Source organism: Mastomys coucha, unplaced genomic scaffold, assembly GCF_008632895.1.
Source record: "Mastomys coucha isolate ucsf_1 unplaced genomic scaffold, UCSF_Mcou_1 pScaffold15, whole genome shotgun sequence".
In the NCBI taxonomy this organism is placed as follows: Eukaryota; Metazoa; Chordata; class Mammalia; order Rodentia; family Muridae; genus Mastomys; species Mastomys coucha.
Genome location: NW_022196897.1, coordinates 3,017,072 through 3,027,405, shown reverse-complemented (window position 1 = coordinate 3,027,405; position 10,334 = coordinate 3,017,072). Strand labels below are relative to the sequence as shown.

At 39.9% G+C, this 10,334-nt stretch overlaps 1 protein-coding gene across 6 annotated transcripts in view; it reads left to right on the top strand.

The window, feature by feature from the left end:
• The first annotated feature begins 82 nt into the window (after nt 1-82).
• The window catches only part of Nsun6 (NOP2/Sun RNA methyltransferase 6), a 51,464-nt gene continuing 41,212 nt past the window's right edge, over nt 83-10,334 (top strand). For 2 of the 6 annotated variants that reach the window (XM_031369071.1, XM_031369072.1), the window contains exons 1-2: nt 83-541; nt 7,509-7,664. In XM_031369071.1, the coding sequence (XP_031224931.1) occupies nt 7,630-7,664 (35 nt within the window). In that variant the 5' untranslated portion in view covers nt 83-541; nt 7,509-7,629. Of the gene's footprint in view, nt 542-5,626; nt 6,067-7,508; nt 7,665-10,334 lie in introns of those variants that run through there. The other 4 variants (XM_031369070.1, XM_031369068.1, XM_031369067.1 and 1 more) reach the window with 4 other exon arrangements.

The window sequence follows — 10,334 nt, the reverse complement described above, 5'->3', positions numbered from 1 at the left end:
CGCGCTGACGTCACGGGCGCCTGGGACGTGGCGGGTCCTCCCTGTGCACTTCCGGTGTGCGGATGGGGGGCGGGCTTGGCGTCAGCGGAGGCTGAGAGTGGCGGATCTGGGGATTTTCTCGGCGCGTGCTCCCTCTCCTGTCACTCTGGAGAAACGCGGCCCGGGGTACTGGCCGTCACCCCCGCGGCCTCGCCACCGCGCCCCTCGTTCCTGAAAGCCTGCAGAACCTCAGCCGGCGCGGTCCTCTGGCTGCAGGGGGAGAAGTGGTTTTTCGTTCCTGTCCCAGTGTTGGGATTCTAGCGTGATTCTTAATTCTGAATGGAATGGATGGGGGCATGCGTGCTGGAATGCTTGTAGCCAGGGTCCAGTTAAGTTTCTAAGTTCATACTGCCATCAGTTCGGCCAAGCGTTAGGTGTGGTAGTTGATCTCAAAATCCTTACCATTGAAACTGGAAATTTCATAGGCTAGAATAGTCCTTGAGGCTACCTGGCGGGCCCACATAACCAGAGAAGATGCCTGCCAACCCGACCTTTTAACACGGTAAACTAACTATTCCATGACCTGTTCCAAGTAAATAAGTGAGTGTGGTTTAAGATGCCCTGCTAGTGCTACACTTCAAAGGCCAGTGAAGATTGGGTACAGGATCACACCAACTTCATGGTACTAAACCGTAGCTCCGGGCCTCTCATACGGAGGAATTGATGTACTGATCCCATTCAAACACAGCTTTCATGATTATCCGTGGGACTATAAATCTGAATGAGTTTTTGGTTGCGCAAGTGGGTTTAAAGGGTCATTTCTACTATTGGCTTCATTATCTAAAAGCCGACTTATTCTCTAATGCCCTTTTCAGGGGAGAATTTAGAAATTGGAAAGTTTTGCTAACCTGAAGGAAAAGAAACCTACTCTGACGGGAACAAATGATAGATGCTCACAAATATTGTTAAATATTGCCTAAACTAATAAATGTTGATGCATGGCACTTGTTTATACTGTGCATGTGTAGTGACTATACTTATATATACATATAATACACATATATGGAATGTTTGTCAAGAATTTAATGAAAATAGAAAAATCTGAGCATATAACTTCTTAAATGTAGCTCAGAAACTAAGTATTTTTTCTTTAAATTTCCCTTTAGGGTTTTATCTAGACTAATTTCAGTGTTGCCTTTGGTGTATAAGAGTTAATACTGATCTATAGCATGACGCCACCTGAAAATGATTATAGTTTGAGTTCAGGAGATAAGAATAACTGCATGAAAACATTATGAAATAACTTTCATTGAAGTAGAATACCACTAAAAAGTCTCCAAAAAAGTATGCTATAAGCACTAAATTAACATAAAATAAACTGAAGTTTCAAAGAAGTAAAATGTTAACTGGAAAGGCCTAAAAAAGGAAAATTAAATAGATTTCTTAGGAGGAGCCAGTATAAACTGACCAGGTGATACTAGGAAAAACTTGATGTCTTTGGCATTGAGTTCAACTTATTAATCAGTTAAGTTAGATCAGTTTGTACAGAGCTTGAAAAAAAGAGTTCAAGGAACTGTGTGTTCTGCCAGCTAAGGAAAAAAAGCCACTCTTAAAAACTCCAAACATTTTCATGTCAATTACGATTTTAATCCAGTTGGTCGGTTTCCAGATTGAGTGCTCATAAGGAAGTTCTTTTCTGCCATATGGTCGAAGAAATCAGTATACTTTCATTCAGGAAATGCCTATTAGACACTTAGATGCTGTAGATGATTGATTGTTGCAAACAATTTAATCTATCATTCCTGAAAGTAGAAAAGAATATATTGATAGATTTCTGATGAAACTGTTGCTTTAAAAATCACAGAGGTTACACAATACCTTGAGTTTCATAATTTTTGCTAGACCAAAGTATCTTTAAGTTTATGACTCTGCTCATACGTTAGCAGTGGGGCTTGATCTCTGTCTTCTGTGGTTCTGGGATCACCATAGCAATCCTCCCCCAGATTTTTCTCCAGTGATCTTCCAGTCAGGTACTTGAAGCTGTCACCTTGTGCTTATCATTTGGGGACATGCTTACTCTCTTCCTGGCTCCATGGAAGGCACATGGTGGTTTGTAAAATACCATTTGTAGGAGGGTTTTGAAGCTGACCCATTTTGTGCAATACTCATGGTCCTCTCCTCTTTATAAACAATGTACCCTGCCCTTTGTTACAATCTTGTACTTAGGGCGGGGCCTATTACACATTTATATAACCTCTCATTAAAAACCCAGAAATCTGCACTCCTCCCTTACATAGACTAGTTAACTCCTGATCTGTTTGAATTTGGGTCACTTAGTTCTTCCTTGCTGAGTGAAGACTGACAGCCATTCCTCCAACATGGGCATAGTCATATCTAACAATTAGCGAAGCTTGCCCTTTTCCAACTCTCTTTACATCAGTTTATGTAATTTGTTTGCTCTTTAGTGACACTATAAAGTAGGAAATATTATCTCCACTTAATAGATCAGAAAAATGAAACATAAGAACTTTAATAGTTTGCCCATGGCTGCAAGAACTGGAATTTGAACCCTAGCAGTCTAGATCAGTAGTAAAATTCTTAACAATTAAGAAGTTACTTGCTGAACAACCAGATAAACCCCATATTCTAAAGTCAAAGGCATTTTGTTTTCAGAATCTTTACTGTTTGTTTCTTTCTCAAATGTTAAGTACACATTGAGGACAGAAGAGCAAGTATTTAGGCTTGTAGTAGCTTGGCTGCTTCAGAGAGGTCTGGCTTGCAGGGAGTTCAGTTCTTAATGTTCCATAATAGCAGCAGGAGAAATGAGGAAATCCCGGTAAGGTGTGGATTATAATTTATATGACTAATGATGAGTCCAAAAGTTTGTGTGCTTAATTCTGGCAGCATTTGAACCAGATTACATTCATTCATTCTTTTGATCTCCAAACACTGTAAGTTCTAATTTGTAGTTTCTCAGATGATGCCAATTGTATTAGAAAAGCTGAGATATTGTATTGACAGGATTAGATTTGTGGCTAATGGATATGTTATGTTATCTTTACAGAACTTAAGATTATCAGGAGGGGGTAGGTGTTAGAAATACCTACTATCCCGTCTCTCACAAGGTTGAGGCAGTAGGATTGTGAATCAAAAATAGCCTAGACTAAATAGGGATGTTTGTCTCAAAAAATAAACAATGAAAGAAATTAGTGGGGCCAAGGAGAAATTCAAGTTAGTAAAGTGCTTGCCATGCACGAGGACCTGACTTTTTGATGCCAAGCGCTTGGATTAATCATCATCATCATCATCATCATCATCATCATCATCATCATCATCATCATCCAGCTGAGCCAGGAGTGTGAGCCAGTAATTCCTGCACTGGGGAGGCAGAGATATAACATGCAGATCCCTTGAGCTTGCTTCTGTCCAGTCAATCCAGTTAGGTCAGCCAGCTCCAGATTCAGTGAAAGACCTTATCCCAAGAGGGATACACACACATACACACACACACACACACACACACACACACACACACACACACGCACACATTCATACAAGAGAAATACAAGGGAAAAGCATTGAAAGAAAAAGAAGTTCCCTGTAATGGAGAAGTGTAGTAAATCAGTTCCCCAGATCAATCTGAAATAAAATCCTCAGAGATAAAATGAGGCCATAAACAAGCTAAAAATGATGGTATTACATCATATTTATTTCTCCCACCAGTCCCTGCTTGGGGCCCATACTACAGAAGAGCACATAACCTCTGTGACATTTGCATGTTTGTGTAGGAGTCTTCCATTGCTTAGATAGAACATCCTCACTCTACTAACTGCACATTTACAGGTCACTATTCAAGTGTTCTGAAGTAGTAAACTATATTAAATACATATTTAACAACAGTTTCCTTTTCTATTTCACAAAGGTGTCTGTGTTTGATTAGTCATTCAGGGAGTGCCCTTTATATATCAAACAATGAATATCCTTTCTGGAAATGAAATTTCTCCTTCATGGACTTTCAAGTTCAAGTTTTCTTTATTTCTTAAAGATTTCAACTATATCTAATGTCAAGGTTACTACAAAGTTGCCAGTCGAAATTCCTTTGTATAGGTGGTCTAACCCTCTGAATCCTGGGCAAAGCATTCCATGTTGCACCAAGATGTCATTAACCTGTTCTCCCTGCCTGACCGTGGCAAAACAGGCCACTCTTCCCAGGTCAGACTATGCATGGTGACATCAAGGATACAGTGTGCTTGGTGACATCAAGGATACAGTGCACATAAACATATAACCTTTCTGAGAGTTTGATTCACCTGTACCACCTCAGCTGCTTTTACACTGGGTAGCTCTGTGAAACTAGTTTTATGCTAACTGCAGTGGATGTAGATCCACTGAATAGCCAAAATAGTGTGGTAGGCAGTCGTGGTTTTCGGTGGGGCAGCTGCCCATCTTGCTGTAAGTAAGCCTAGCAAACTAATTTATTTCTTCAATCTGGACTTTTCAAGCTTTTGCTTAGTCACATCACTCTTATTTGGGTGTGAATAGATGTTTATGTCCCCTCAGGCATGTCATGCAACACTTGAAACCTGTGTCGAAGACACTTTGTTAGTTTCAGGTGATGAGGTCAGGAAAGAATCCCATGCAGTGACCACAGATACATGATATTGTGGAAAGACTGGGTATTTGTGTTTTAGAAAACGGCTTACTGGTCGATAGCCTATTTTCTTCCGTCCTTCCTTCCTTCCTTTCTTTCTTTCTTTTGATCATGGAAAGTTATTACAACTCTTGGAGCTTTGTTTAGTCCTTGAAAAATGCTTAGAACCACTGAGCTGAACTGTGGCAATGTCTTTGCATGGGGTTTTCTCCTAGTAAAGACTTGGTGTGTCATAAAAAGGAGCAGTTATATATATTTTAAAGCTAATGTGAAAACTTAAAAGATTAAAAACACACCAGACAAAAACTTTCTCTATAGTTACCTAAGAGATATAGCCCAGAAAAACAAAAAGCACAAAACCAACCAAAACAAGCAAACCCTACCCGGTCAGCAATCAACACCGAACTGTTCATCATGTCCAAGTACAAACCAACCCACTGACTTTGCTTACTTATTTTTAAACTTTTGTCAGCTCATTACTATCAGGGAAGTCCTATCAAGGCTCTTGTGCTCTAAAGCACGTTAGCTAGTAGCTTCATGGCTAGTTATAAACACTATTAGGGGATTTTAAGTTGTACTTGAGTACTCACCTCTAAAAAATATGGGTATTAGGGTAGGAGAATGGCTCAACAGTTAGGAGCACTTGTTCTTGCATAGTGCCCAAGTTCCATTGTCAGCACCCATGATAGCTTACAACCAGAACTTCAGTTACAGAGCATCAAACAGGCAAGCATGTGGTGCACATGTATGCACGCTGGCAAAACATTCATATTCTTAACATAAATACGTCTTTAAAAAAGAAAAGAAGAAGCGTGCGAGGGAAGCCTCCACCGCTACTTTCACTGGGACAATAAATGGAAACTTCTCTAACTCAGTAAATTCAGTTCAATCCAGCATTCAAGATGTTCAGAGTCCTGGGGTATAACCAGGCACTGTCCTTCGTAGGAAGAAGCTCCACCCTCAGGGGGAAGGACTGGAGATGATTGGCAGATGCAGGTTGGGCACGCGCAGAAGGGTGGGCAGCCGGTGCGGAAGTGACGAACCCAGGAAGCCACTTTCTGTTCAGAAGCTTGGGACGCGGTTTTGGGAAATAGCGTGTCAGAGTGGAGGTAGGCGTCGTCCGGTTTTCCGATCTGAATTTATGTACACTTATTTGTCACCAAGCCGTGTTTGGCGCAGTGTCGCAGTTCGGAGCTTTCTCACAGCTTCCCAGAGAACGACAAACCTTGGCCCTGCTCACTCCAGAACTCAGCCCTGAAAGGCGTTCTTGTGCTCGTCCATTGGCTGGCAACGCTGTAATTCAGAAAGAAAAACTGCTTCCCAACATTTTGTTGGACAACTTAAAACAGAAAAAAAAAAATATGTATGTATTTCCAAAGATATCTTTGAGACCTGAAGTTGAAAACTATCTCAAAGAGAGCTTTTTGAATGAGGAGGTAGGTCACGTACCATAGATGTTTGCCAAAATTCCGATACAACTTCTGGGGAAGTAAAAAGAAGGGTAATATGTAGTTAGGTTTTTGTTTTGTTTTGTTTTGTTTTGTTTTTGTCACCATTGATGATTACTGAGATGGAGATGAATATATGTGCTCATATTTAGATGTAAGAAAAAAGAAAGTGTTATGTGCCTGTGTACTGAAGGGGTAGCAAAATCAACCGAAGAAGTTCTGTGGCCACACAACTCAAGACTTCCACAGTAGATGCCCCTGTTCTGTTAAAACACAAGCTCTTGTACTTACTCAGGTTAACAGGGCACACTACGAGTGCCTCTTTAAATGCCATCAGTTGTTTGATTGCAGACGGTTACATTTTAGTCTAATAAATCTTGGTGGGGTGATTTGGTTTCATTTTTAAGAAGTAAGACCAGAATCTAAGCAGTCTTCTTACTTATCCAAACTGACCTAACTGTCAAACAACTAAAGTTCAGATGTAATGATAAAAAAGTCAGTTTTAGAAGCTATCTATCCATCCATCCATCCGTCTTTCATCTATGGACACAGGGTTTTTCCTCGTAGTAGTGGCTATACTGGAACTCACATGGTAGACCAGATTGGTCTTGAGTTTACTGTGATCCACCTACCTCTGCCTCCTGAGTGCTGGGATAACAGGTATGTAATCCACTGAACCTTGCTGGAAAGCATTATTTTTGCATGAGTTACCTTGAATTAATTCTTACTGATAAAGCTTAATTTATTCTGTGAAAGTTGAATAGGTTGTAAGTGCTTTCCAAGATTGTCTTAGGACATCAGCCTTAAGTGAAAATCACTACATTGGTTTGGAAGGCGTATCTTAAAAAGAGTGTTAGTTACTTGTTACTGGCCACGCTTAGCCCAGAAATCGCCAGTGAATATCGATTGCCTTCTAGTGAAATGTCCCTGCTTGCTCTAACCACCTTACCCTGCCACCCCATGGCAATTTGGATATTTTTCTGAATTTTTGGCTTTCTAGCAAAATTCAATTCACTTAAATGCTTTTTATTTTTGAGTGTTATTGGGGCTGGGATTTTAAAACTTATTTCTACATCTTATTTCCAAATCTTGTTTATAGGATAAACTATCTATGGAAAGAGAAAATATTTTATGCTTATCTCAAGGGACCTTAGGAAGTATATATTAAGAGAGGAAGGGGGACTTTCAGTGGTCGATTTCAACAGTTATAGGATGATGAACATTATTTTATGAAGGATTGATGCTATCTTTAAGGTCATCTCTTTACCAAGCACACAAGGTATGACAGCTTAAATAAAGGAAGGCCAGTGCATTTGTAAAGCAGTTTGGAAAGAAAAGAAGTGCTATCAACCAAACTAAGCCTTAAGGTTAACTAGCATTCCTTAAATGTGTTAAGACTGAAGTCGAGCCTCGGGTTCTTCTCACTGCAGGCTGTGTCTGCTTCAAGCAGACAAGAAGCAGAAAGGAAGTTTGAGACTCTGCTGCTTCGCCTGTCACACCCTCCATCGTTGACCACCGTCAGAGTGAATACACATTTAGGCTCAGTTCAGCATGTCAGAGGTCTGCTGCTTGAAGAGCTTCAGAAGGTTGGTGCGAGTGTGGTATGCTGGGCGGTCACACTTCTTCTTTTTTTCTTAAAGATTATTTATTTATTTCATGTATGTAAGTACACTGTGACTGTCCTCAGACACACCAGAAGAGGGCATCAGATCCCATTACAGATGGTTGTAAGCCACCATGTGTTCGCTGGGAATTGAACTCAGGACCTCTGGAAGAACAGTTCGTGCTCTTAACTGCTGAGCCATCTCTCCAGCCCTGGCAGTCAGACTTATATACTCTGCTGCACTATGTGGCACAAAATCCCATAGATAATAGGATAGGCTGTTGTTTTAAACTTGCGAATTTCTTGTTCTCATACAATTTTAAACACACACAGTGGAAGAGTTAAAGGGATATATTATAGAAGTAGTTAGTTGTTCAATTAAATCATAGTCATCTATATGATATGTTGACAACATTTCAGTGGTGCATGTCAATTAAGTATATGATGTTACTGTAATTCATAGTATATTTACACTCCAAATAGCACCATATTGAATAGAGATTTAAACATTTGTGGATATTGCAGTTGCATAAATAAGGAAATTAAGTTATGCAATTTGTTTTAAGGTTATATAGTAAGAGCTGAGGTTAGATTGAGCCTAGAACTCCTGATTCTAAATTTATTAGAATATTAGTATTTAGGCTAAGTTTCTAAGCCCTCTGGGCTTCATTATTAAAATATAGAGAGAGGTTCATTCAATCCTTAAACCTCCTTCCATAATAAGCAGCATATATTGATTAGGACTGATTGTACATTTAAGATGTGTTCAGATATGAGGATACCTGCTAAGTAATTATAGAATTACATTTGTTTTTAAAATATTTTTTTGAGTGAACAAGTGAGTTTATTGGCCATACTTTTAGAGCATGGGTGAGAGGTCCTTATTGGAAAGTGGCTGGCCCTGAACAGGCACTGCAAAGTCCCACCCCATCATGGGTGGTGAGCTCATGAGAGCTGCAGCATGGAGACACACATTCAGGTCATCACCTCAGGAGATTTCTGTTAATTGTGGTTAATTGAATTAAACATATATGTCTTGTTATAAAACCCAAGAACAGGACAATATGAAGAATATGGTTTTGAGATTTTTAACCAATATGTTTGTCAGTATTGCTCATGTTCTAGGTGGAAATAGGATTGTAAGATGGCATTTTATGTTGTATAACAGAAAAGTAGTATCTGGTTATGTTGTTTATATTGGGAACATATTGTATATATTGTAACTTATTTGTTGTCAAGAACTTTGTATTTTGTGTTTTTGACACTATCCTCTGAAATTTGTCTCCAAAGAAATGTAAGGTTGGAGGGGAATTCAGAGGGATTTGCTCGTGAATCCCATGTTGTAGTTATAAAATATTTGAAGTCACATAACTGGAGGGTCTAAGGACAAATGGGCCCACCTAAGTTTCATATAAATTAAAAATGAGACAAACATGATTGCAGATCCAATCGTGTATCACTCATTGATATCAGTGTGATATGACCACAGTAATTAGAATGTTAGTATATTATAGGCCACTGGCATTGGCTAAGTTATCTCTTCTCTCTCTCTCTCTCTGTGTGTGTGTGTGTGTGTGCGTGTGTGCATGTGTGTACATGTATGCATGTGGTGAGGGCAGGCTCACATGTGTGCATGCCCATGAAGGTCAGAGGTCAACCTTGAGCATTGTTCCTCACATGCCATCAGTGTTATTTTGGAGACAAGGCCTCTCTTTGGCTGGGAGCTCACCACCTTCCCAGTGTTGGGGCTTTGTTTTTTCAACCCCAGTGTAGGTTCTAGGGGCTAAGCTGAGGTCCTTACACTTTTCGGACTGCACTACCCCTTCCTTTCTCTTTAATCTCAGCGTCTTCATGGACTGTCTGCCATGCCCTGCTCTCTTTGAGGATAGTTCTATAATTAGGTTGTGCTGGGTGATGATATTATCAGAAGAACCAGGTAAGACTGAGGATTCACTTCAATTTTGAGGACTTGCCTAATATATACAAGGCTTTGGTTTTGAGTCTCAGCACTAAAAACACAGCCTCCCAAAACCCAGGTGTGACATGTGATGTATGATCCTAAGACTTAGTATGATAATTAAATAAAACATACAGATGTTTCCTTATTGATAGTGATTCTGTTGTTGAGAATAATGAGATATAAAATATAATCAGCTCCTTTAAGCAACCAAAAATTATATATGCACAGCCACACTAGGAAAGCAACTGTTTCCAGAGTATTGAAAGGTATGGGACAAGTCTAGATTGCTTCTATTTCTAACAACTATCCTACTCTGGTATCTTAGTCTGGTAGAAACAATATTTAAGGAGCTAAGGTTTAGACTAGGATAGAGTCACTGTAGACTTTTGGCCCTTTTCCTTACAGTTAAATCAAGAGGAGGGGCCATTGAGATGGCTCAATGGGTTAGAGCACTTGTTAAACATGGTAACATTAGTGGGATACAGAACCCACATAGAGGTGGCTGCTAGGAAAGCCAGCTTGGTAGAATTGTCCTCTGACCTCCACATACATGCAAAACCACATGTACACCTGCCCTTACTCACACAAACTAATAGGATAAATCAAAATCAATAAATCTGAGCAGCAAAGCCCAAGTGGTTGTCCTGGATGGGGAACTAATAGACCAAAGCCTAGCCTAGCTCTAGAGGGAGA